A 27959-nucleotide genomic window follows, 5' to 3' on the forward strand; every position below is an offset into this window, starting at 1 on the left:
TGCCAGGCTGAGTGGGGAGGTGCCTGTGCCCATGCTGCACTTAGCCAAGAGCTGCTCTGCTGAAGGCTTTGAGGGAGTTCTCCTTACTAATTAGTCATCCTATCTGAAACAAATAAGATTATCACTACTTTTTGTTGAATTTTTAAATCCCAATTATGGCTATGCTTGATGGAAGAGAGAGCAAGTTCAACAGTCCTTGTTTCCTCTGTTCAAGTGTTCACTTTAACACAAGCTGTTGTGTGTTTGAAAATCAGCGTGTTAATGCTGTGTGTGCCTCACTCCCCTGAGACCAGCTGCAGTGCCTGTTTCAACCAGTGCACAGTGTTCCTGGAACTGGGACCTCTTTGTGACATGGGGGTTTGGACCCCACACCCTGTAGGCTTGTGACAGTCTTTCTAACAGTCCGGGTGGATGTGGTGCCTGGGAGGAGGAGACTTAGGGAAATGCCTCTTGGGAAAGGCCTGCTGCTGTTACTGAGATGCTGAATCACACAGGGGAATTGTGCAGGTAAGGCTTGAGGAACCCCACTGCTGGGCAGGTGTGGGGCAGGGACACAGCCTAAGCACAGGCTGTTGGGAGCTGAATGTGCTGAGCTCAGGGCAGGGCTGTGGCACCTGCTGGGCTGCTTAAATCAGCTGTTGTGTCTCATTTACCTTTTGCAAAGAGTGTAAAGAGACAGAACTGATCAAGGTCCCTCCTAAAGGGGGGTATGTCACCTTAACCCCAAAATCAGCTGTGAGGTGAACCTGATCTCAAATACTGGGACACCACAAAGCTTTGTCCTTAGAAAGTATACTTTTTCTCTGACAGAATGCAAATTAGTTAATAGTTTCCAGCAACCAAAAATGTACTAAAGCATGATTTGAGCAGGAAGGAAGCCACCAGCAGTGCTGCCACCTCTTTGACAGCTCTTCTAATCACCATAGCTTTATCAAGAAGTGTTAAGTTGCATTTTTTTATTGATATTTAAGAATAAATTCTTACAACATCATCTCTATAAAAGGTTCATCACAGACCAAATACCACTCTAACCTTTTAAGCTTCTACAGTAAAAACTGTCGTCTTTATTTATCTAAGTTTGGGAGAGATACAAATGTAATCATAACCCCCAAGGCAAAATTTTATAGCAGTTTTCAGAACTCTTCTCTATAAAAACTACTCAAAGCTACCAACATAAAAGCTCCCAATAAAATTTGCTTTAGATCCTAGTCGTAAAACATGATTTTTTTTCCTGGTTGTGGAACTACAGGTGTCCGATAGGCAGCGCTGGTTGCTGCTGGATCCCCTGGCAATGCTAGGCTCCATATATCTGCTAGGTCAGGTGGGCAAGGAGGGGCTGCTGCCCCCTGAGCTCTGCCTTTCCTCATCCCAACACAGCCAGTGGGTGCCTGTTGCTGTGCCTGGTGGCAAGCATGATGTAGTTAGATTGCGGCTGGGGCGATTTTGGAAGTGAGGAAAATCGTTGGGTATGTGAAGAACTGTACAATAAAAACAAGCTGAAAAAGAGCATCACAGGCAGTAATGTAGAACACGGGACTCCTTCCTCTGTTGCTTGGCTGTTTAAACATTGGGGATCTGCACTTTTTTTGCAAGACTGGTGACCCTCCAGGTCTTTCTTTGGTGACATGGGAATCCATGCACCAGAGGTTGCCTTAATTAAAGATTCCTTACTGTTATCTGCATGTACAGTGTTAGCAGCAAGTAGAAAACCCTTTATGTACATTTAGCTGAGAAACCTAATCCGAACCCATGTGCCATGAGGTTGGGCTGAGCTGAGCTGAGCTGGAGGGAACAAGGTTGGGCTAGGGGGGACCCAGGCCTACTGTGTTCTTGAAATGCAGTACAGGATTAAATCTCTACAGGCTTTTGTGGATTCTTGGCAACTAAAGGCTCACACTTTATCAGCCTAGATTAATTTGCTTTTACTGTGCAGAGTGGATTTAACCCTGTTATCTCACTCTGGATGATTTCTGTTCTGACACCTGAACCTATTCTTCTGACTGCAATTAGGAGAAAATCTAACATAGCACAAAGCTGCTGCTGGTAAAGGAGAGCAGAGAAAATTCCCAGATGTGCAATAAAAAGCACAGCCACCTTCTTTGGGGTACATGCCTCAAAGCATCCCAAAAATGTCATGATAAGTAATAACAACTTGATGTAAGAGTGTGCTTGGATGCAAGTATTTTTCTGAGGTGAAAATGCTAGTATGTTGATTCCTAAAACTGCTTTTTTCAGGGACTGCAGGAGGTTGAGGTGGTCCAGAAAGCCTCCACCTGATTTCCCACATCTTGTGTTTGCAAGCCTTGGCCTTGCTAGTCATTCCAAGCACCCACTGCATGCTCTGACTATTCTATACCTGGGAAAAATTAAGTGCTTGCTGGTCTCAGCTGATGGTCCTTGTGAGGAGGGTGGGAAGCCCACAGCCCCATCTTCTGGGAAGTTTACTTCCCATGGTGCTTCCCGAGGGCTTTTTCCTCCTGACTCCCTGTGCTCTTCTGCAGAGACATCCTTGGGAGCTCTAGTACTGCCAGGAAGGAGCAGTCAGGGAAATCGGGTAGATCCAATAGTTGCATAACATGTATAATAAAAGCTATGATTAATGACAGGGCTTTTCTGTTTATTTTAAAGTAGACTTAAATTATGAATCTGCCTTCCCAGTTGTGTGTGATGCCAGGAATTGGCTCTGGGAGCATTCCCGAGCTGGCTGTTAGAGCTATGTTCCTATCTCCTTGTCTTTGCTCCATTGTAGAGGCTACTGGGTACTTCCTGTCTGCTGGGTCTGTGATTACTGGTGAATTCTGCTTTGTGGGTGCTGTGTGACACAGGAACTTTTCCCCAGTGCCCATTCTGAATGATCTGTTAGCTTATGGCTGTTGGGTCTTTGCTGTGTCCCAGCTAAGAAAAGCTATATTAAGTGTATGTTGGTGAGAAAGGTTCAGAGAAGGGATGGTTTTTTTCTTGTCTGAAGGACTGACAAACTGATACCTTCTCTGGCTGCATGGGCAAAACTACACAGCAGCCACCAGCTCTTCCTTGCTTCCCTTCTTCCTGACAGTCCTGAGGGAGCCTGATGCATAGAGTGTCCTGTGAGTCCTAAATAGCCTTCAACAGCCATGTCCTTCCAAAGCCATGTCCTGACAAAGAAGTTAAAAATCTGTACTAAACTAATGAGACTGTTCCTTGTAGTGGCAACCAACCATAGATTCCCTCTTATGGCACCTTCTAATTATTGTAAGTAATGATAGAGGTTTTGGGTCACTGCTTTTGGAAAGAAGCAAACCAGGAAACTTGTTTCTCCTAGAAACAGGCATTCTAAGCTCCAGAGGCACAGGCTCAGAGGGCACGGGAGATACAGGGCACTTTGGCCATTGCAGTTTGGGGACCCGGGGCTGTGTTGATTCTGTATTTTGTTGCTAAACAGAGCCATTCATTCCATGTGCATTTGTACCTATTCCCTCTCATGAGCTCCAAAGGCGTTTTATTTTCCTTCAGTTTTGGCATGGGATCAGAGGGTGGCTCTCTGCCTCTGATCTAAGTAAAATAGTCGTGATTTGCGGTAGATGCTGTTCATATTATTCATTGCTCCTGGCAAAACAAATGTTGATCTTAAAATATGGCCATTAATATTTTGATGAAGTATTGAAGCCACCTGGATTTTGGGCAGAGCCAGGCTGCTGGGTGAGGGGCCTGGTAGCTGACAGACCCAGACGAGGAGGTCCAGTGATAGTAGATGAGACTCCACGGCAGCATTCCCAGCCTGAAAGGTGGAAGTGCGGGTGGATTGTCACCACCCTCTATGTCCTGTTCAGCTGTTGCTCAAGGGAGAGTGGCAAGGTCTCAGCCTCAGGTGCTCCTGGACAGAAACAGGCCTTTAATGGTTTGGATTTCTCTTGTGAAAATAAGTGTGTTTGTAGCAGAGTGTGAGGTGGTTGACTCTTGTGGGCATTTATCCTCACAAAATAGGGGAAAGGAAGGAAGAAGCTGTTGGCAGTCTGTGCTTGCACTGAGTAGAGCTTTCTGTGTGAGACTTCTGCAGCTATTGATGGCCCGAGCTCCCTGTATCTCTGCCTTACATGAGGCTGTCAGGCACCTTTTGTGAAGGCTTGACAGCATCATCAATACTGGCATTAGAGCTCCTTGTGCAGCTTATGAGGATGGGATGGGTGTGATGGATATGGAGCCATGTGAGAAACTGGGCGAGGTCACTGCCATTTTTTTCCTGGCTTTCACAGAGGCCATATTTGCTTCCCTGAGTTCTCACACAGGGACATTAATTGATTGGTGCTGCTGCGAGTCAGTTGGCAGGAGGAGTCAGGAACCCCCAGGGGCTCTGCCAGATTGATGGATTGGGTGGGTCCAAATGGAGCTCTGGGACTGCTGGGCTGTCAGAGTTTGGATGCAGGCAACCCCTCTGAAGGCTATCTCTGTGTCTATGTACTCTGTGAGGTGGAATTGTCTGACAAATTGTAGTGCCCATACAGGGCACTGCAGAAATTGGGCTGTCCTGCCTGTTCTCTGATCTCCAGTTTCATTTTTTTCTTGCTGCTGCTGCCTCTGTGCAGTTCATCCAGATCCTCGTGCTGCCCTCAGAGCCTGGTTGGAGCCTGAGGAGAGAGGTGTGGCTGCTGGTTGAGGGACTGTACCAGTGCACTCATGGGGCAGTGAGAGTGGGGTGAGCAACCATATTGCAACTCCCAGAGTCTCTGTGGCTCCCTTACTGCTCCAGCTGGGAAATAATCTGCACCAGACTTGTTTCCTGGCACCAACCAGCTTCCTTGGTGCCAGCTCCAATGTGTAGGCTGGCACATTGCAGGAACAGGGAATGTGTGTGGGGCAAAAGAAGTGGAAACAGTCCTGGCTCTGTCACCTCTGCTGGGACCTGCCCTGGCCCCTGATGGCCCTGCCTTCATGGGGTGGAAAAACATCCAGGACAAGACATTCCTCTTTCCTCCTGGTTTACACCATTTCCTCCTATTTACTTTACTGATGGTGCTTATGGGCACAGAGTCCACCATGTCCCAGGTTAAATGCAAATTATTCCCATTCTGCCAAGGATGGTTCATACCAGAAGCAGGAAGTTGCTTCCACTCATCTGTCTGTGAAATACCCCAAATATCCCAAAGCAGCTCCAGTTGGGAAGAGCTAGTTTTGGTTAGATTTGGCTGTGTTCCTCACAAACCAGTGGAGATGCAGCACCGTGTGCGGCTGCTGGAGCCGAGGCTGCCACAGGGACCTGACATGGGAGTGAATTCCCATGCTTGTTTTACGGTAAAGGCTGGCTTGGTGCTGCTCCACGTGTGAAAGCTCCACGCGATTTGCCTTGAGCTGTGTTTGTAGCAGCTCTTAGACATTGAAGTGCTGGGGCCGTCCTGCAGCAGGATAGTGAGCTTGTGGGAAATGGCCTTTTGCAAAATACTTCCACAAGATTTTTAATGGTCCCACTCTTTCCAAATGTGCCCTGGTTGACCTGAGGCACAGGATAAGCAGCAGCTGCAAGGACAGCATTAGAGTGAGACGTTTCCACTGCACGAGAGCCAGGCTGTCTGCCACAGAGAGGAGGTGGGATGCTGCCTTATCCTATTAACTGTGGGACCTTCTACCTGGAGATGAAAGAACAAAAGCCTGGGCAGACAGTTAATTATAGCTTCAGCTTCACAAGCAGAGTTAATGAATTTTAACGTGCCTCAATTAATAACTAATTGGGTTTTGTGCCTTGGCTGTGAGTGGAACTGGAGGGGTGTCCAGGAAAAAAAATGGTCTAAAGATGAGAGATTTTAATTGAAATACTGTAGGATTCTTGTACAGGGAAATGGTTCCTGGTGCTATTGTACAGTTTGAATACAGAGGGAAATTAAAAGAGGAAGTTGTTTCCAAGAGAAAACAAGTGGCAGCATTACCGTGCCAACAAGACACGGCATTATTGTGTCACCTGTAGTGTGCAGTTTGGAGAGGCCTCTATTCACAGCATTACTGTGCCACAGAGGAGTGGGTCCTGCAGGCTCACCAGGATATTCTACCTCAGAGTTCCAGGAGTCAGAGAATTTAGGCAGAAAGAAATGATACGTAACATAAATTTTTTTATATTCTAGGCTGGAATGTGCCTGGTAGTGCTGTTGGTCTAATGAGATATTTTATGTCTATTTCTGTGGAAAGAGGATTATTTTTTAAGCCTACAGTTAGGAGAATGTCCACTGTTTTGCTGTGATTAGCATTAATTCAGGCTCTGGTGGGCCAAAGGAAATGACCAGAGGTAAAGGTAGCAAAGGTTAAATTGTGTTTGCAGTAGTTTAAAAGAGTGATAAATCCTGGAGAGTGCAGAAATAGAGGAACACTCTGCATCTCAAGCAGCAGAAAATTGTTGTCTTTTGAATTTGATGCTCTGAGTGTGAAGGAAGAAAGGAAAATATATCTATATGCCATTTCCTCCTTCAGTACCATTTCCAGGGAATATTTATCAGCAACCTTAGCCACTAGGCAGGAAAACACCCAGAAGCCAAAGTGCAGATTTAGTTTCTTTTGTTTTACTCTTTCATTTTTCTGGCTGTATTCAAACCCCCTCAGAGAGAATGTGGAGTAGTAAGAAAAAGAAAATAAATTAATTTATTCAATGCAGCATTGTCTGGCACCGACCCTCCACCGATGACTATTTATGCTGGGCTGCTCATCATGCCCTTCACAACTGCTGCACAATAAATAATAAAAGATTAAAACCTTAAACCTGGAAAACTTAGGAAAAAAATATTAGAAAATTTTATTTCGGATTATAAAAATCCGTGAATGATTTACTTTAAGGGACAATTTCATTGCTGCCATGTGCAGGAACTAATGATCATGGAGGGCTCTGGATTGGTGAGGAGGCTGCTTGGGAAACATAGTCATGGGTAGGTGATAAAGTCACCTTGCTCCCGCGCTGCCTCGCTGTCACTGCAGTGGCTTTCACCATTTGTTACAAGAAAATGATGGTCCATGTACATATTTATATGTGGATGGCAATAACATTGGCAATAACCCTCCCTGAGTGAGCCACCTTGTTTTAGGGAGCCCGGCTCACTTCCCAGTGCCAGCAGCCCTCGCCCAGTGCGCGGGGAGGTGAATGGAGCTTGGGTGATGGACTTTTGCAATGGCAGCTATTCTTTGTCATTAAGGATGTTGCTTAAACTGGGAGCAGGTGTCAAGTATGCCAGGTTCCCCCCAGGTGCTCCTGTGGCATCCCCTTAGCGAGGAGATGGGTCTGTAAGAGCCTTCCAGTCCGCTCTGGAGAACAGCATGTCTCCTGGTACCTGGGTGGCTGGAGTGCCTGGCTGGGTATTGCCCTCATGTGAAAGTGGGTTTGTGCTGGTCGTGGGGTAAGGCTGCTGGATGCAGCAAACCATTGTTTGAGTTTTGTGGTTTTAAACACCCACACGCACTGCGGAATTAGCACATTCTTGTCCAGGCTATTGTTGGGCAAGGCTGTCAAATGGAGCAGCAATTGATGGTGCCAAAGTCTAGGAAAAATACAACTAAAAGCAAAAGACCGTATAGGATACAGAGAGCAACTGGCTGTGCTTTGGGGCACAGAGGGAGATACTTGTGCTGGTGAATGGAGGCACCTGGGAGGTTTAGTAAGTCCCATTTGGAAAATTTCTTTGTGTGTCCCAGCCCTCTGCCTTGTTCATGTCTAGCTACATTTATTCAGTCTAGCATATACTAATTCTTTGCTCCAAATTCAGTATTTGTCATTTATGTGCCTTGATTTCAGGCATTTAGCATGTTTTACCCCAGCCTCTCTGTGTCCGATGGCAAAGTTCCCTGGTTTTGGTGACTTTAATTATTAGAGCGTGCAGTTCTGGCTATGGTGCGTTCTTGCCTTATCCCTAGGTCTCATGCTCAGGAGGCTGCTGAAATCTTTTGGGTTCTTGACTACCACCTTCTGTTAAAAAAAAAAAAAAAAAAAATCAGTGTGAAATGGTAGGAAAGAGCTTATGAACTTGATGCTACTGATAAGCAAGTTCCTTCCATGGGGTGAGGTGACAGCAGATGGAGGTGTTGAGAGACAGTTCTGATAGTCCACAGTCTCTGATGCAGCCCAGTTCCACCTTCCCCTCACCTTCTGAAGCGCATGCAGGCTGGGCAGCATTTTGGCACCTGCCTGTGGCTGCACAGAAGGGGCTGGGAGCAGAGCCTGCCAAGTCCTGGGCCCTGGAGGAGCCGCCAGCCTGAGTCCCACAGGTCACCAGCCATGCATGCACGTCGCCTGCTCCCTGAGCGTGTCCAGCTCCGTGTCTCTCAGCCCAGCTCCTGGCTGGCATTCCCGCTCCACGTGCCTCCTCCCAAGAGGGCTGCAGCCAGAGGACAGCAGCAAGGTCACAGCCGCTGCAGGTTTGTCAGGCAGGCTACGTGAGGGGACCGGGCTGGCTGGTCTCTCCAGAGCCATGGGAGCCTGGGTGAGGGAGGTGTCACGGCATGCTGGCTCCTGAGCCCAGTGGTAGTGTTTGCACTCGGAGGGGTGTGAAGTGCTGCTCGGGAACCTGTGATTTTCTGTGTGGCTCTGGCTGGTGCTCCTCACACCCTGGAGGTGACTGGGCCACAGGGAGGGCAGGCAGGGATGATGGGCACAGCCCAGCGGAGCTCGGCTGTCGCACGTGGGGAGCCAGAGCAGTGCACCGTGGCCACCGTGCTTGTCACTGGAGCCTGCCTGTGCCCCTGATTCCAGGGCCAGATTAGCATGGGCATGTTCCTCTTGGGAAGCACACACAAATTCTGGGCTGAGGCACGAGGCATCTTGAAACAGCCATGGTCAGGCATGGCTGCCCTAGGAGATGCTACTTGTCTTGAAATGAGTAAAGTAGCGGGGGAGACCCCTCCCTCGGCCTGCTGACCACACACAAATTACATACAGAAGGTTTTAAATTTTAGTTGAGAACTGTTTGTGGCACGGCTTGTGTTTCTGCTGGTCTTAATGAATCAGTGCTGACTTAATTTATCAGTGTTAAATGTTTGTTTCTCATTTGGAAGTTGGATGTGAGGATTTAAGGCCAGCATTCCATGTTTTCTCGAAGCAAGGCTCCACATCTGTGTTCACAAGAACTAAACACGTAAGGTCCTTTCATGTGGCCAAACTGCAAATGATATTCAGAGCCAAACCAATATGCAGCGTATTTTTGTCCACATTTTTTCTGCTTCACTTAACACCTGCCAAGCATTTCAGGAGAGTCCCTTGGTCAGATCAAACAATCCCTCATGGGCCACCAAGCATCCTTCCCTGTCAGTTGCTGTCCAAATCCTTCATCCCAATGCTGCCCTCCCCACAGCCCCCCCAAACCACTCACCCTTGGTTAACTGCAGAGCTGCCAGCTGAACGCGCTGTGCCCCTATCAGCATAGGGAGGTTTTGTGCTTCTGTCCTTCCTTTAAAGCCGCTGTTTTACCTGCACTGGTGGCTTTGCCTCACAGTGCCCGGCTGAGTGAGCTACTGCAGGTACCAGCGCCTTGCACTAGATCAGATACAAGTATCAGTTGCAGAAAAGTGTGATTCAGACGAGGCAGTGCTGGTATAAACTGATTTTATTGTATCCCACCACTCTGGTGGAGACACTCTCACAGGGACTTGCTGTAACCCTGTCTGATACTTACATAACTCAGCCTGATCCCATGGGAATTTAAGCTGTATTTGACATGGAGTGAAATAATTTCCTTTCACCTGTACAGACACTTTTAGCAGTTTCCAAAGCAGCTCAGTTTCCAAAGTATTTTTAGGGCATGGGATTTCATGCACAGCTGGGGGAGATAGGGAAGGAGGGGAGCTGTGGTGGTTGAGGAGCCCGGAGGTGACAGCCCATAAAAGGGATGGTGCAGGTACCTGGCATAGCTGGCAGGTGCTTATCAGACCCCAGCTTTCCTGAGAGGAATTTAGGGCTGTTCCTGCACCCTGGGGTGGGCCAGCACACTTTGTGCTCAAAGCGCAGCAAATGGGAATATTCTGCCTAAAGCACTTTAGGTTCTTCATGTTGTTATTGCTTTGATACTGAGCAGAGATTTACGAGGTACTCTGAGGTGGTGATTGAATGTATCTGTGCTTCAGGACCTAATCATGTAAGCAGGAATTAAAAAGGGGATTTTTAAGATGAATGCCAACTCCCCAGCATTTGCCACAGTTATCAGGGATTCTACCAAAGCCCACAGCAGAGCTGCATTTATTTCATTTATTTTGATATCCAAGTCTACTTAGGAAAGGAAATTAGTTAGATAAAGTATTTATAAAAGAGAAACTGGAGAAAAGATGTGTAAGTTCCTCACCCCAAGAAAGATACTACATTGGATATAACAAGAGTTCCTGGGATATTCCGCATTTTAGTCCCCTCTCTCATTCCTGCTCTGTGCAGAAAGAATCTTTCCTGTGTATATGTCAGGAGGCTGACAAGCCAAAAATGCCATCAGTGCCTGTGGAGAGAGAGAGGGGACTGGTCAGCACTTCCCTGCATGGGGAATCCTAGTGCATCGGGTTAAATACAGGAACCATGTTCTGTACCTACTAGCAGGAGGCGTGGCTTTATTGCACATTGATGAATATTCCAAGCTAGAACAGTTTGTAACACATGAGGAAGGCACTGCCCTTGCTGCTTCTGTTTGCTGTCTGGTGTAAAGTGAGTGGGTGACTTGGAGCCCCCACAGAAGCCCTCCAGACGTGGGATTCCCCTGCTGGTCACTCAAATGTGACCTCTTGTTTCTATCCAATTTTGGTGGGATTTTCCTTGTGGAATCAGAGCTCAGGTTTGAGGTCAGAGCTCTCCTTCAATTCATGTCCATGTTGTTGGCTTTCCCAGGTCAGCTCTCCTTCCACAGCCCCTTGGAAAGGAGAGAGCCTGAGCTTTGCTGTCTTGCCAGGGCCAGACAACACATGGGGTGACTGCCAAAGCCAGATACGTGTTGCTATCCCCTCTCCTAGCACGTCCCATCCATCCCACTGCCCCTGGAAAAGAAGGAGATGGGAGTGGGGAGCAACAGAGCATGAACCCCTCACTAGGAGGCCCCCACACCCATGACAGAAGAGACTTGGGCTGTACCAGTGCCATGTTGTCCCTTCTCACAGAGCAGACTCCCAGTCCTGCTGCCACTGTTGCGTCTTTGGAATGGGGAGCTTTTTTTAGATCTGTGAGCTGGGAATTCCCTTTCTAGAGGTGCTTTTGACTTCCAGTTCAAAACACTTCAGAGCACATTTCTCAGCATCTTGGCACCAGTTTTATTAGGACCAGTTTTAAAAGCAGCAGCTTTCATATAGGCATGAGTTAGATTTGGGTTTTGCTAAAGGCTGTAGGGAGACATCTCATTCCTTCCAGTCATTCCATGTATACTTTGAAGAGCTGTTCTAATTGTTTGAAGAGTCGAACCCCTGAACTTCTGAACCACCGCTTCCCTGCCGTTGTGCCAAAAGCACTGCCAAATCTGTGTCTCCTAAGCTTGCCTGACCACAGATTGCTAAAGCAGGTGCTTATGTTCCATGGTGCTCATTCAGGCATTACAAAGCTCCAAAATGTGTGTGTAGAGGCCAGTTTTTGGGTGCAAGTTAGAGGTGACCCTGGGTGTAGTAACTGCTGCATAACCCCATACAGAGTGTAGCCACTGCCTGGCTCTCTGGGTCATCCCAGAGCTGGCTCCAAGCTTGTGGCTACAGCTCAGTACAAGCTGGGAGCCAAACTAAAAGTCCAGCAAACTGGAGGAGTTTCAGGTGAGGTCCCTGCTTGGCTTGGCTGAGCAATAAAGTTGTTTCAGCTTTTCTTTTGCTCCACTGCCTTTTAAGCTGGAACCAAAACCCAGGAGTGAAGGAGTAAGGTGTTTGGGTCTCCTAGGAAGGGGGTCTGAGCAGCCCCAGAAAGCAGAGTTGCCATGTTGTCTCAGTGCTGTGCTGGCATCCACTGCTGGGCTCTGCAGAGAGTTTTCCCAAGGTCCCCACATGTGGCATTGACTCACTGCAGCCACAGCCCCTGGAGCATGAACAGCTGGAGCAATTTCCAGCCCAGAGTTTTCCAAATTATGAATGTTTGTGAAGGGAAAAATGACACTGAAGGTTTTTAAGGATTTGGTTTTGTAGAAGACATCTGGGTTGGAGATTTGTGTTACCTCATAAGCATCTGTGTGTTTTGTGTGCTGGTATTTCACTGCATCACCTGGCTCCATCTTTGTGTTTGGATTTCTCTGCCATATGCCTTCACTCTTGTCCCTTTTTTACACAGCCTTCAGCTTTCCAGAAGGAAAAACAGTTCCTAGCCTTTGCAAGCACGCTTAAATGTCCCCCACCTCCTCCCAGCTGCTCTGTTCTCTTTTGGCTCTGCTTTAGGAATGCTTTGGAGGAACTAGGATATGGGATCTTGTAGGAGTTGCAGGCAGATAAGCTCTGTGCAGAGAAGCCCTTTTCCATAGAGGTGGAAAAGAGCAGCTTCCCTACCGGGAGGTGGGAGGAAACAAATCCCAACTTTCAGCAAGGTGCTAAAAAAAATCCCAAGCAACTTCTATCAAACCAGTGACTCTGGCTTTTCTCTCATGCCTGAGAGTGATCAAGTGCCATAAGAAATCAGTTCTTTGAAAGTTGGACTGTGGTAATGTACTAGGATTCTTTGTGCTGAACACAACTCTGGCCGTGACGTCACCTCTGTGGTCTCACCACTGGTGACAGGCAGGATTTCCTCGCCATTGACTGCAGCCATAATCCACTATGTGCCAGCCAAAATCAGGCTGGCAGCAACCCCCTGCTTTCCATCTTGCAGGGCCAAGGATGGAAGGAACCAAACCTGCTGTATTTGGTTTATGGAGCTGGTCATTAACAGAGCCCAGCTCTGGTGATTAACACAGTGCAGCGCTGGTGTGGGGCCCGATACAAATGAAAGGTCTTTGCAGTTATAATGAGATATTCATGCATGGCAGCTCTGGGTATAAACTCAGCTGTTACTGTGTGCTTAGCTATGGGAAATGGAGCAAAACAGGGCTGAAGTCATTGAGTCCCACCTCAGCTGCATCTCACAAATAACAGCCTTGAACACCCTCATCAGCAAGTCCATTTCCTGTGGCTGCCAGCAGCAGTTCCCAGGCCAGGTGTCCTCTGCACAGACAGGCAAGCCAGGGGTGACATGGTGCAGTGGGGAACAGTTGTTAAGTATTCATATAGCCTGTTTATGGGAATGCTGATGGTGACAAGGCCATAACGGGCATCTCGCACTTTTTGTGCCTGCAAGGGGAGGGGAGCTCTGTGGGGGAGGGAGGCTGTGGTGTGCTGGAGATGGGGGAACTGAGGTATCATATGACCAAAGCCTTGTATGTCGTGCAACAGGGTTTGGAGCACCCAGGAAGCCATGGCAAGGGAAGAGGAAGGCTGGATAGTACCTGGTGATGTTCCCCCCAGCCTCACAGTATGCCTAGAGGGAAATGGGGGGGATGAAGGCCCGTGTTCATGTAAGAGAGACCACACAAGGGAAGGGGACAGCCTTGTGGCTATGTCCCTCATGTTTGCAGGTGACATCCCTCAGACCTCCCTGACTCAGAGACTTCTGGTGTCTGTCCAGACTTTTCTGATGTTTTCTTGGGGTTTGGGGTGGATGTGAGGCACAGGAAGTTAATTTTTCAGCTGAATTTACAGCACAGAGCCTGACATCTTCCACATCATTTTCCTGCTGGAGTCCCTTGCAGACTGAAGAGCCCTCCCTGAAAGGCTGGATACTTTGGCACTGCTTCTGTTAGATAGAGCTAGAGGTTTGCTGCTGATAATCCTGCCACAAATTCAGAATTAATCACAGCATAATGGAATCTGGTAGTGCTGGTTGTTAATTCTCTATTGAGTCTGCATTCCTGTGTTTGTTCTCATTTGTTCTGATCAGGGCCATTGTCTCTAATATTGCTGCATAAAGGGTAAGAAATAAATCAGCGGTGTTTAGCTTTCCTAACCATCTGCTCTGGCTCCCATCCCAAACTCAGTTTTTAAGTTGGGCACAGTTTGTGTGATTTTGCCTTGTGACAGAGAATGTCTCCTGGGAGAGGAGGAAAAAGTGACTCCTGATCTCACCCCAGGGATTGATCATTCCAGGGATACTGCACTTGAACTCACCACGTCTTTATTGTCATGCCCGTGATTAGGCTGAGCTTTGGCAAAGATGCTGAAAGGAACTTCTTTCTCCCTGGAATAGTGGGATTAATGCTTTTAAGAGCAGTGTGTTACTTGGAGGTGTAAAGCACTTGGTTTGGCCATGGACTTTGTGTGCTTCGGTGGCATTCGGTCCCAACAAGGTCAGTCTCCAACCTGTGTACACTGTGATGCACCCCTTGGGTTGTTACTGAACCCTCCTGTGGAGCGCAGCCAGTTGGTTTTAAGAGGTGTTGTTAATGCGGTGAAATTCAGGGCATTTGGGAGCTGCTGTATCGTCACAGATGGGACATACATCTTGTAAACTATAAATTTTTAAAAATTATTTAGCATCTCCATTGCTGTGTGGGCCATGTGGCAGCGAGCATGGGATAATTCTACAGCTTTCATTAGAGCACACATCAAACATTTAAAGTCCACGGGTGGTGTTTTCAGGAACTATTATAATAATTAGGAAAAGAGAATGGGTTTAATAAGAGTTGTAAACAGTGATCAGCAGCCAGACCCCATCCCTCCCCATAGATCCATCTGCAGGGCACATCTGGGCACATGGAACAGGGAGCAGCATGTTCCATCCCACCTGCCCTGACTCTGAAAAAAGGTGTGGGGGGTCTGGGGTCACTCTGGTACACAGCAGTGACAAACTTGAGGAGAAAAATCTGTAAAATACACAGCAAAGCCCAGCTGTACCCTTCCAGTAGACACTTGCGCTCCGTCTCTTGGCAGCTGTTGCTGGGTGCTCAGGGCTCGCAGGCACAAAGGGATGTCCCCACCATCAAGTACCCGGGGCCAGGTCTGGCAGCCAGTGGGATGCAGCATGGCCTCACCCTTCTCAGGGACCTGGACATGGGGTGCCTGAGCCAGGCTCTTGTGGTCAGGCTATGCTGTACCTCTGGAGCCCAGCAGATAGAGGTCCACAGTTTCTTTTGTGCATTTCAGCTGTCAAGACATGGGGGGTAAAATCATGAACTCTTACTTAAAAGTCGCAATGGGCTGTAATAGTGCTGAGAAGTGTAATCCCCTGGAGCATCTCCTTTCAGTGGGGTACATTGTGGTCTGGAGGGAAGCTCCGACAGCTGGAAATGCAGTCAGGCTATGTTGATCATGAGCATCTTCTAAGTGATGGGAAGTCCCAAATTACACCCAGTGGAGGAATATTCTGGAAAGAAGGTTTCCATTACTTAAGTTTGATGTTCGTGCACAGCAGCCATAGTCAGGATTTCTTCCTGTCCCTATGGGGCAGTTTGGGGTGCTTGTGCTCAACCACTCTGGTCCCTATTCCCTGGGGCTCTCCACAGACCTTTGGAATTCCCTGTTGAGGAGCAGCAGCTCTGTTCAAGGTGATGGAGGTCCAGATACTGTGGAGGGGAGGGATGGTTCCAGTGCAGCAGTGAAGAAGCTGTTGGATAATTAGCTGCTTGCTGCAGCTGCATTGTGTGTCCTGCCAGGTGTTAAATGGGTAGTGCTCAAGTCAGCAGATCTGTTATGTCATTCCGTGTTCCATGTGTGTTCAGGCTCTTGAGAAAGTAGCCAAGATGCAGGCCTGGGAGCCACCGGCTGGTTTCGAGCTCTTCTGCGCTGGATAACCCTACCTAGGAAAGGCCCTGGTTCAGGTGGTGCTTCCAGCTGAGCTGTCCTTTCCCTCCCTGAGCACATCCTTCCCTGGGCCAGGGACACAGAAACACAGCTCTGGTGACTTGCCAGTCACCTGGCCACCTTCCAGACAGGCCACCAGCCAGGTCTCAGCAGGGAGCTCTACTAGAGCCACCAGTGGCTGTCACCGTGCTCTGCCACACCCTGAGGCGCACTGCTGGGCAGGGATCACCATGGATGGGGGGGGAAGGCACCCCCTCTTTGGCTTTGAGCTGATGGCTCCTGACTTGGCGTGGCAGCCACACTCTGGATCCGAGGGAGCAGTATGGTCTCACCTGCCCCACGGAGAGTGAGCCTCCCCACAGAGGCAGACACCCATGGCTGGGGTCCCCTCCATGTGCGCCCCCACAGCCAGCCCAGCTCTTCAGCCTGGCATGGGACAGCTCTTGTCCACTGACCTAAATTGAGGCTGAGCAAAGAGAGCAAGCAGCTGCCCCACTGCTGCTGCTCTGTTTTCAGCACGGCTCGAGCCTCCCTAATCCCCTCGGATTTTGTATCTACCAAAACAGCTTGGGCCCATCAGTAAATTGCAGTGGCATATGGTCCAGGTTTATGAGTAATCTGGCACACGCTGAAGGCAAGGAGGACGTCATCCTTCAGCAAATACAGAAAATATTGGGGGGGAGGTTATGACTGTATTTAATATAGTTGATGAGAAAGCTGTGAGAAATGTTTACCTTTGAAGCCAGTCCTGTTTCAACTTCAGCTGTTGGGAGAAGCCACTGTGTAACAGAAAACAAATAGAACTAACAGGGGAGTCTCGTTGGTCCCACAAAGGTTTTGTCACTTAAACTGATCCTATGGGGGTGTGCGGGGTTGGAGGGGAAAGCAGGTAGCTGGTGCCACCAGCCACCCTGTATACAATCAGTGCCACAATTGGAATAGTCCTCATCACCTCCCTGCAGGTGAAGTTCCTCTAGCTGTTGTGTATATCAGAGGCACAGCTTCATCCCTGAAAAGAAGAGGGAAGTGCAGTTTTAGCAGCTCTGGGAGGAGGAGCCTAGTCATGGACACCTTGGTGGGTCTGGCCTTGTTGTAGTGCCAGTGGATGTCCCAGCATGGTTTTCAGATCTCTGAAAACACAAGAATCACCTCCCAGTATCAATGTACTCAGCATTGGCTTCATCAGATCAATTCACCTGAGGAATGTCCAGGTTCTGGTTGAGGAACCCTCTGTGCAGTCCTGTCCTGGCAGGGAGATGAAGCTGTGAATGTTTTGAGCTGCATCAGCCAGCACATAATGGCCCTTCTCTAAGGACTGGGGACATACCAGCTGACATCCCCCAGATACATGTGTGTCAGAACTGGAGCATCTCTGGGAGCAGGAGGACATGGAGATTGGAAAGAGACTCTGTTGGGTCCAACGCTGCAGCAGCACTGTGAGAGCTTTTCCTTGGCCCCTGATTGCTCTCTGTCGCTCAGACCAGCAATGCTGCTTTTCCCTTCGGCTGGGATGAGAGCTAACAGTTCCTCTTCTCTCCTCCCTGCTCAGCTGCTGTGGGCTGTGGAGCCCCATTCCACAGAGGGCTTGAACTTCCTTTCACGCTTCCCAAAATCCATGTTTCCTCAAATGTGTTTGGAAGCCCAGCGACAGGAACCTCACTCTCTCACAGCCTTCCTACACTGTGTAATGCTTTGGCAACACTAAATGTGTTCTTTGGTTGCATAGACATGACTGTGGCTGTGACATTCAAGGGGCAGTCATCTCCAAGAGGAGGTGCACATGTCCTGTCCTGTGGCCTGGTCGGCAGCACGGGGAAGGAGAACACAGTTGGCTCTGAATGCCACTCTTCTCTTGCTGCCAACAGCCACTTGGAAATACCCCAAACTTCAAGGAAGGTTTTGCCTCTTTAATTCAAGAAAAGGCCTCAAACAGCTCACAAATAACTTAAACCTTGGGCTTTTAAAATTTTAAACAGAGCCTTCGGGACTGTATTTGCTCAAATCTTACGTATCTTGGTGGCTCAGATTTTTAACTCTTTGCTGTAAGCTTTGAAGCAACACAGTGTGCAGTTGAAAAGGAGCTTTGCTTTTTAAGTGGGAGCTGATTTTTTAAGGCTGGGAATTGTGTGTTTTCTGTCTTTGTTTTGCATAGTCCAATTTTGCATTCTGGAAACTAAAGAAAATATCTCATGTAAAAGGGTGGGATGCAGACCATGTGATCTCAGCAGCAAGATGGAGCAGGGTGCATTTTTCCAGTGGGTGTGGTGTCTTCTGTGGGACCATTCTGAGACATTCTGCCACTACTGGGGCAAGTTGCTCGAACCAGAAGCTGAAGTTTCCTGCAGTCCCTAGAAATCCGAGTGTCTGCTCACAGTTCTTATTTTAAGTGTGTGTTGACAGGATCTTCATGTGTGCCCTTGCTTTGCTGCCAGTGCTATGCATGTGCTTGGATGGATCAGGGACAAGTCCCCCTTGCCCCTCCAGGTCACCCTGGTATGGCAAAGGCCCTTTTTGCCCCTGCCCTGCTCAGTGCCAGGGACAAGGGCATCTCAGGATCCCATGTCAGTCCGTGCCTGGGAATGCCGAGCTGCGTGTCATGCCTGGAAAACAGTCCCCACAGTGTCCCATCATGCTGCTACTCCCAAGAGGGGCTTGCTGGGATTCTTCAAAGCAGTTTGGGGAAGGGCTGAGCCCCAGGTGTCCACATTTGTAGCCATGCACAGGCAGTGTCCTGGTGTCTGTCTGCTGCTGCTGCAGGACACATGCTAGGCCCTGAGAGCCGAAGGAGTTAAACTGCTTCCAAATAGACCTCTTCATGCTAATAGAGTACCTTGGAGCTGGTCCAGCAGGCAGACACCTGGGTATTATCCAAGCATCTGACACCCCTAGAGAACCAGTGCCTTGATGAGCTTTGTACACTCTCAGAAATCTTGGAGAAGAAAGGAGGCTTTCCATGGAAAATGGATTTTCAGGGCCAGCTGAAGGACATGACGTTCAAGATCATTGCTTTAAAATAATTTCAGCTGCAGTTAATGTGAAGCAAAGAAGAAAAGAAAACCCAAGACAGTGAAAGGATAATTAATTCTGAGTTGGAGCTGCAATTTGGAAGGGCTATATTGTGAAGTGACCCTTTTCCAAATGACACCTGCACTGGTTCTTCTTGGAGAGCCCTTTGCAGTGAAATGTTGTGTTGTTTTACACTGTACATGTATTCTCCCCTGGTGTTACAGAGTGACCCTAAGTTCAACCTTGCAGAGAAGGGCCAATGTAGTGAGGAGGTTCTGCAGGGAGCCCTGGCACAGGCTAGGCTGAGCAAAGCCCTCTGAGGCCAGCCCCTCTTTCTGTGCTGTGGCAAGATGGTGCCTGGCTGTCCCCTGGGCTTATGGCACCCTGCTATCCATCCTGCTTCGTTCCTCTCTTCTCCCTAACCACCACAGCACGCACCCTTATCAAGAGAAGCTCTGCACAACCCCTTTTAGGGCCATGGAATATTCCTCTGGAGGGGCACAGTGTCCCTGCTCCCAGGGTCTCACCCCACAGAGCTCTAAGGGAACTTGGTCAGTGAATCACCCTATCTGGCTCTGACCTCCTTTAGCTGGTGCATCTCCTCCATTCCTAGCACATGTTGTACTGAATTTCTCCAGAAGCTGAGCAATGCTTTTTATGAGGAGCTGTTCCAGGGACTGAAGCCTGTACAGAATATGATGTTTATTACTGGGCCATTCCAATGTAATTTGAAAAATATCTATTTCTGGCCTACTTGCTCTTCCTCAGCTTACAGAGAAACAAAAAAAAAAGCATTGAGGCCAGAGCTCTAATGAGATTCACATTTTGGACATCAGATCAGTACAATAATGCATTTCACACTGTTGTTTCCTAATTTGCCTAATCAAATAAAAGGAGATGAAGCATCACAGAGCCCAACCTCCCCATTCCAACAAGGCAGCGCTGAACCCATCACTTGGCGCTTAAATTAATTTTCCCCACACAGGTTGGCCAAAGCACATAATTTAATCAGCATCTTGCAGCTCTGTCAGTAGACACCATCTATCCCAGGGGCTGGCAATCCCAGGCAGCTGTCCCGAGGAACCACAGAGTGCATGGATAGCCTGGAGAGGTTTGGGGAAAGAGGGGAAGGCGTCTCGGGCCGCTGCAGCCCGAGCTGTTGTGGCAGGTATCGAGCAGTCAGGTTCCATGCTGTGCTAAATCTCAGGTAAATCCTTGCTCTAGTGCCACAGTTGGAGCAGATGGGTCTCCCTGTGCCCTCAGGAGATTTTCCAGGAAAGTGAGGGCTGTTGTTGGAGCTTGGGCAGGTGCTCAGGGCCAAGGTGGGGCTTGAGTTAATGCTAAAACCAGTGGTGTGGTCAGGAAGGAGTTTTTCCATGGCTTAGTCATGTCTTGTTACATCCCGAAATGGGTGGGACTCATGCTCCAGGTGACATCCACGACCCTGAAGGCAGCTTAAGAAGCAGCATGCTGTTTGGAACAAGTTTTCCTAAGCATCCTGCTGAGCAGTGCTGCAGGGAGCTGGGAGCTTTTTGGGTACTGCCCAATTCACCACCTAGAACAAAGCAGTTCCACTTAGTAAACCTGAGTGCTCACACCTGACACCCCTCTCCTGGCTGTGGAGCATACCTGGGAACCCCACAAATGCTGCAGAATTGGTGCCATTGCAGATGCTTTTCTCCTACAATGTGTTGGAGAATTTAGCAGAATTTGAGATTGTGCTTTTAAAGGAGAACCAATCAATGGGATGGGTTTGGGGTTTTGTTATAATTCACTGGGAGTCAGGAAAGGCATTTTGGTGCTGGTGACATCAGAGCAGACTTAAAAACGGTACTAAAACTCCTCAAGTATAAAACCGTGTTTGAGTTCTGTTTCTCAGGAGATCTGTCCTGGGCTCAGCTGTACTGTAGAGTACATCCAGCTTTGCAGGTGGGGTTTTTGTCTCAGAGAGTGTGTTTGTTCCCAGTCCCAGTGAGGATGGCTGTGGTTTGTTGCAGTGGGCCCCTGGACCCTACTCGTACATCCCAGAGCTCCCCAGAAGGCAGCGGCAGCCACAGGCCCCAGCTGAGCAGTCCTGTGCATTCCCATTTGGGAAATTAAGTTCATTTACAAAATCAGGCAGAGCAAGCAAATGAAAAAAAATTAATGCGAATTAAATAATATGATTTTGTTGCAAACATGGAAATCAAATCCTGCTTTTCCATGGGCTGTGGAGCCATCCTTGCAACACAGGAAGAACCATTGTGAGTTCACTGCCAAAACCCAAAAAAGTTATCAAGGAAAGGTAGTTTCTTGCATCCAAAGTCCCTTATTATATTAAAAAAAATATTGCAGCACAAAATTTACAAGTGCATCACAGGACCCAATTGCACTGTTAAACAGATGGCACCTACACAGGACCCAAAATATATAACAATTTTAATTGAGCCAATGCAAAACAGATTTGTGAAGTAAAATAGGACATGCCAGGTCTAATAAGGCCCTCCCTAGAAATTGTGACGTTAATTTTGTAACCGCACAAGAGGTACTCAGAAGCCACTCTTTAGCAGATGCAGCACTGCCTTGACTTGCTGACTGCAGCCTCTGAAGTTTCTGCTTAACACGCTGCCCCTACTGTGGCTTTTCCTGGGCGTGCTGTGCTGACCCTCTTGGCCAAGTGAGGCCGTTTGCCCAGTGTCCTACCCTGGTGCAGCTCCATGGGCCAGAGCCCTGGCTCTGAGTGAGGACAACAGCCAAGCCCCTTGCTTTGGCAGTCAGGAAGGGGACGTTGCTCTGGCCAAACCTGAGCTGGGCATCTGCGGTAGGTGAACTGTTAACTGTGCCCATCCTGCTCCCAGGGCCACACTGCGATGCCTGTTTTGGATGCCCAGCAGCACACAGAGGGAAGGTCAGAGATGGATCCTGCCTCCCAGCAGTGCAGAGCTGAGCTCCCAAATTTCCCCTCGGTGGCTCCTCTGGTGAAGGAGAGGTTCCCTAAGCTGAGCTTGGAAGGCAGGTGGTGCCAGTGCCATTGCCGCTTCCCAGTGAACTAAGGAAAAGACCTGTCCTGCAGCAGAGCAGGGTTCATGCTGTCATGAGGCAGCACTCAGTGACAGAGAATCAAATGGGGATTTTTCCCTCATTGATAGCACTGGGTTTCTTTCACCTTTCCCCACAGTCTGAATTGTGACCAATAAAAAAGCCACTTCTTCCACAGCTGGAAAGGGAGGTTTGGTCTGAAATGACATAATATAGAACTCCCAAGTACCTCTACACGTGCAGGAAAAACAGCAGAAAGAAAAAACAAAACCTCCCCTACCAAAGAGATGCAAATCTATGATGGACCTGCATGAGGTGCTATTGCTGAGAGGGGTCAAAGATAATCTTATCTTTGCCACTAAACCCCAGCACCTCCAGGAGTGGGAGTGTTCCAGTGTGATGAGGCTGAGTCAAGTGTGTAAAACAAACTGCAGTGTGTGAAATACAGTTGTGGTGTCACCTTAGGGATGATGAGAAGAAGAGGGATGTAGCTCAGAAATTTTCTGCAGGAAAATCCCCAACAGGAATTAGTACCAGCCAGCCAGGGCTGTCCTGCATTGCCTAGAGCTCAGGATGAGCCTGCATCACAGCACTCAGAATTCCCTTCCATTTCACCTTGGATCAGTCTGACCCAGCTCCCCTGGGTTACACACAGCAGGTTCATGCCTGAAGAATGCTGTAGTTCTTGTTAAATCAAAAAACTGAAAGGGAATGTGGCAAAAATAATTTTTAGTTTGTATTAACTCCAGCCAATTCATTTCTGCTATTATCAAAATGTATAAAATAAACATAGCCTTGTTATACTGAGGAACTTGTTCCCATGAGTTCTCCCTTGCCTCACTGGTGAGAGGAGCCCTTGGGGTTTGCTTGGTGGCATTGCTGGGCTCTTTATATATAGCTCTTTAGAGGCATTCTGAGGCATTCTGAGCACTCCTGCCAAGGAAGTCTCATCTGCATCATCTGAATTAGTGGATTTTATATCACCCTACGCCTCTTGCCTCCCAAATTATTTGTGATGGACATCCCACACTGTGTAATAAGGAAACTCTCAGGTAGTGTCTGCACCAAAATGCCAAGTATAACATGCTGTGATATTGTGCCAGTTAGAAGGGAAAATCCATGTAGGGACCCAAAATGTGGTTTTGCTTGGGATCAGCCTTTCTGTGAAGAGCTGCTTGTTTCATGGTTTTCAATGGGCACAGACAGAAAGGACAAAAAATGGTCAGTGGATTTCTACTTCTGAGTCTCAGCTGGTTACAAATATTCTTTGAGAGGCAGCAGATAAACGTGAGGGAAAAACCCTCTTCATCTACATGTTGTCCTGTAACACAGCACAGCTCAGAACACGAGCCAGTGCTCCAGTGATACCTTGGAATGCGTCGTGTGTACATGGAAAATGAAGGAAAAGTAAGAGGGAGCCGATAGTGTTTTAACCTAGCATCTGGTGAGCTCAGTGCTTTCAGTTGTGCCCTCTCAGCACCTTGAGGAGCACTGCAGGACCTCATCTGTGTCCTGGCACACCTGCTCAGCGTTTGCTCTTGGTCTTGCGTTGGGCTGGAGACTGCACAGAGTAAATCTGCACATGTCCCCAGCCAAAGGTCAGTGCCACCTAAGCTGTGGCTCTGTAGCAACAGGGCGTCGCTGCGGGCACTTAGTGGTTCTGGTTGCGTGGCTGATGCTCCACAAGGCATGAGCAGCATCCTTGCGGCATTGGAAGGGTTCTCCCCGGCCCTGGGCAGCCGGGACCCCTGGGTGCGGCTGTAGCAGCTTCCTTGGCCACGCTGTGCAAAGGAAAGTGGGCTGCCTCTGGAAGTCAGTACCATGGGTCACCATGGCACTGGAAAACAGAGGTCTGACTGTGGGAATGATGGGGAGGCTACGGGGGAGGAGAAGATGGAAATAATGACTGAAACTTAGATAATAATTTTATTTATAGTCAAATGTGCAGACATGGCTGTTGCTGATGAGGCTACCAGTGACATAAATAAACTCAAGCAGAAGATGTAAGCGAGTGGATAAATGTAAAGGCATCTTTGGGCAGTGCCACGTATTTGGACATGGACCAAGAGAATTATTTCTGTCCCTTGCGATTCCAATGAAGAGCACAAAGGAGATAATTAGCCCAGGATGCTCCGCATTGCTCTTTCCATCTTGCACACATTCATGCCCACCAAATGTGAAATGTTCGCCTTTTCCCCTCCAACGTGATGGTTGTTGAACTTATTTTTAGTGTCATTTGATAAGCCTCCCTGCTCGCAGAGAGACATCCCACTGACCCAGCCACTGGTCATTGTCTATACCAGTTCCCATCAAAGCGGGCGCGCTTTGTCAGGTTTCGACTCGAATATCCATTCTGCCTCTGAAGTACAGTATCGAAAGTGACTGGATCATTTGAGCCTTTTTCTTCAGCTGCTCCCTCCTTCCTCCCCCACAGTGTTTCCGCTCACGCTAACATAATTTGGCATCGTCGACGTGACACGACACTGGTTTTTCTAAAAAATTATAATACATACATTGTCGATGTTTGGTGATGGCCGGCGCTCCCATAAATTTAATTTCCGAATTGATGGAAAGAGGTCTTTCCCACTGCGGAATCGTACCCAAAGCTCGGCGCCCCCTCCGCCACTGAGGAACGCACATACAGTAATAGGTCATTCAATGTCAAAAGGCATAAAAAAGATGAGCAAAATCTTCACAGGCTGCTGCTTGCTGTTGCCTTTAATTATATTAATTAAACTTTGAAATTCTCATGCAAAGAGGGTTGCTGGCTTGTGACGCTGAAGAGCCCTTGGAGATTTGTGGGGGGAAAAAACCCTGAGATACCAGCTTAGTGGCTACTGCTTTTTTTAATCTAAAAAAAAAAATACACAAGCCTACGACTGCTAGGTATGTTTATAGATGATGATGTTTTATGCGCTACTGAACTGTGAATGCAGGAAAGGGGAAAAAACCACCAGCCACAGTGTCAAGGTCTTGAAGCATCACTCCCTCCAACTCTGCTCGAGATCTCTGCTTACAGGCTGTCTTCCTGCAGAATAACGCTCTAGTAATTCCTTCCTGTCCCGGGTGCATAATGAAAGAAAGGTGTCTTCAAAAACTAAAGGGCAAAGTCTTGCTCGCTACCGATACCTCGAGGCATCCTGTCTACATTTTGTCATGCATGTGCACTTTTCAGTGTTAGAGTGACAAGATTTCCAGTCAGAAGGTTCCCGTAAGGCACGACGGAGGGAGCTGGCAAGGGTTGGGGATCTGACATGGCTCTGAGGCACTTGGCTCTGCGCCTGCTTAGCCTGGTGGGAATTGTTATCCTGTGCCCGTGGCGAGTAGTCCCTGTGTAAATACCACGTGCCTCCGCCGCAGCTGAGGAACGCTGCATTGCCACTAAAAGCACATTGTGTCCTGAGAACCTGTAGTCCTTAAAAAAACAGCAAATAACAAAAAATAGAAAAGCTTTCTCATCTTTGGTGTCTGTGCTGTCCCTTCGGTGTCGCACAGAGCCAGGCACACATGGCAGTGCTGCTCTCCGGGGCACAGGCAGAGCACCAGTGTGCAGGTGGAATGCGGGCTCCCGGAGCAGGGATGCAGGAACCTGTGGAGCTTGGGCTGCAAGACGGTCCAAGGGATGCGAGGAAGGGCTCGGTTCTCTCAGCTGGGTAGGACAGTGGCAATGTGGCTGTCTCTCCTCCTGGTATCCACTTCTTCTCCTCTACTGAGAGGGAACTCGGGTGAAGTTGATACAGCGGCCCTGAGGGAAGAGAGAAGCTGTTACTGGTGGAGTAGCACACAGACAGAGGTTGCTGGATGCTAGAAGGAGGCTGTAATTGAAATTCAGATGTTTGGGAAAATAACAAACCCATGAAAAACCTTTTAAGAATTAATGGAAATTACCCAGAGTGAGGCACCACATTTGCCTTACAAATTCATGCTCTTAGGCAAGCACGAGGACACGGGCGACACATTCTGACACTCCCAGGCCTTCTGTGAGCATAATTCACAAATTCTGTCAAGCTGCAGTGAGCAAACTCAAACCCATCTGACCGTGGGGAGAGAAGAGCATGGGGAAGGCAGATCCTGCCCCCGAATCTCCCCTGAGCCAAGTCCTCACGCAGTGAGCGTGGATAGATGTGACTGTTAGTTAGCAGAGCTGCTGCTGATCTGAAACTGCATTTTATTAGCAATAACCCTAACTCTGCATCTACAGACCCTGTACTTAGGATCTGTAAATTGCTGTGCACAGAAGGGGGTTTCTTGTGATGCCACATCCATAAAGGGGTCCAGGTGAATCCTGACAGCTTTCAGTGTAGCCGAAATGAAACAAATCTAACAGCAGAATCTTAAACCTTCTTTATTCACTTGGAGCTCATTTGAATGCCTTAACTCCCACAGGGTAATGGGGTGTTAGGAGTAGGGTGTGCTGCCTCAAAGCAGTTCTCTGGCACAGCAGCAATTCCTTCCCTTTGGTCACGGGCATCTGTCAAGGATGGTGCCACGTGAACAGTGCTGGCTTTGGAGCAGGCAGCACTGCTTGTGCTCTGAATCCTTATTTCTGCTTTAAGAGATGCACTGCTGGAGAGAAATTACTGCTTTCTGCTCAAACCTGGGAGATTATGGAATTACCAAATTAAATTTGGGCTGGGTTTCATATTCCTGTCATTCATTTAATTTGATCTCCAGTTTTTCTGGGTATCAAGGAGGGTGATGGCACACAGTTATCTGTGACTCAAGCCGGGCTTGGCTGGCATGAGAGGGGCAGTGTTCTCATCAAGGGGTTTCCGAATGCTTCAGTTCTGTTTCTGTCAGCTGTTTAAGAAATATACAACAGGTGAAAAGGTGGGGACAGGAACCATAGGAACTTCTGGCTGCCACCATCTGTTATTATAGATGTAGAAGAGATGCGGAGATAAATAATGGACTCCTTTAGGCTGGAAAAGCTCTTAAGATCACCTAATCCAACCATTCCTTCATCACTGACAAGGCCATCACCATGTCCCCAAGTGCTATATCCACATGGCTTTTCTGCCAGGGAAAGAGGAGAACCTTAAACAAGCACTGCCCTTTGTGATTCCCCACTCATCTCCCACATCTCTGCCCCCAACTTCTTTATTCCATGACTCATGGAGAAGGGAGGAGAGAGAGAAGTTGTGTGGTCAGGCAGACTCTTGCTCCTGTCATTGGCAGGGAAAACACCCTGAGCTGGGGAATCTCAGAGCCCTAAGAAACACCAGCTCTCCAAACACTGTCAGCATCAGACATTTAACATGTAATAACAAACAGACTGTCATTTTAAGTGGGAAGTTCAACCATTTGCATTCTAGATTGGCAGACTGAGGCAGGCAGAAAATAAAAGGTTGATGTTCACTTGTTAGGGGTTTATCACTTCAGATCAATATGAGCTGCAGGTTTTCATTACTAGAAACTCAGTGATGTGACCAACAGCACTGTCTCCTGCAAACTGGTGTGGAGAAAAAGCCGTGGACTCATGTAAGTCCTTCCTCAAAAGGCATCCAAAACCTCCCATGCAGCGATATCTGTGTCATCATTGAGACCAGCTTTTAAAAACAGAATATTAAATTCTTCTTCTGATTAATCTGACCTTTACAGAAAGAACTATTTGCTTAAGTAGAAGCACTGTTTACTAAGCATTAGTCTCGCCAGTCTGGTTTTGGACTTCCCAATTAAAACATGCATGTTCCATGTAACCCATTTCACCAACGCATTCTTATCCTGGTGGCATTGCCAGGATACCCTCAGTGTGGGGAGTTACTGTTACACTCATGTCCCTGTGCTCAATTAAATCATCAATCCAACCAATTTGAGTTCTGACGTACCATGCCCTGTAAATCACTGGCTCATAAACCTTAACAATACCAACATGTAGTCCGTATGAAATTGCACTAAATTAGTGGTTTAGCACGGGAGTAATTAAAAAATGAGTTATGCATGCATTCTGTGATCTTTGCAGGTAATATAAGATCTGTCTCCATGCACCAGATCCAATAGGAAAAACCTCACCCTTCATGCTCACAGATGCACCAGAGGTACTGCAGGGGAAGAATGTGGCAGGTCTTGAACAGCAACAAAAACAGGAAAAAGATCTATGGCAAGGGAGTTTACCTAAGAAGGAATTCTTTTATATTACATCAAAGCCATTTCTTTAGTTGTTGAGTTTCTTACTGAATCTAAATTACAGGGCAAGGTGAAAATTCTCAAAGGGCAAGGGATCTCAGCGA

The 27959-nt window shown here is 48.1% G+C and overlaps 1 protein-coding gene and 2 long non-coding RNA genes across 4 annotated transcripts in view; 2 read left to right on the forward strand and 1 right to left on the reverse strand.

The window, feature by feature from the left end:
* LOC128786601 (uncharacterized) overlaps positions 1-27959 on the forward strand; it is a 169693-nt gene that overhangs the window by 109831 nt on the left and 31903 nt on the right. The gene's annotated exons all lie outside the window — the stretch shown is intronic.
* On the forward strand, positions 424-27889 carry LOC128786603 (uncharacterized). The gene is made up of 2 exons (XR_008430365.1): positions 424-507; positions 27692-27889. It is a non-coding gene; the product is annotated as an uncharacterized LOC128786603 (long non-coding RNA).
* ANTXR2 (ANTXR cell adhesion molecule 2) overlaps positions 23637-27959 on the reverse strand; it is a 77810-nt gene continuing 73487 nt past the window's right edge. Inside the window, exon 17 of the mRNA XM_053939923.1 lies at positions 23637-25474. Coding sequence (XP_053795898.1) covers positions 25436-25474 — 39 coding nt within the window. The 3' untranslated portion in view covers positions 23637-25435. The remainder of the gene's footprint in view (positions 25475-27959) is intronic.

This window comes from Vidua chalybeata, chromosome 4 (assembly GCF_026979565.1).
Source record: "Vidua chalybeata isolate OUT-0048 chromosome 4, bVidCha1 merged haplotype, whole genome shotgun sequence".
NCBI classification, from domain to species: domain Eukaryota; kingdom Metazoa; phylum Chordata; class Aves; order Passeriformes; family Viduidae; genus Vidua; species Vidua chalybeata.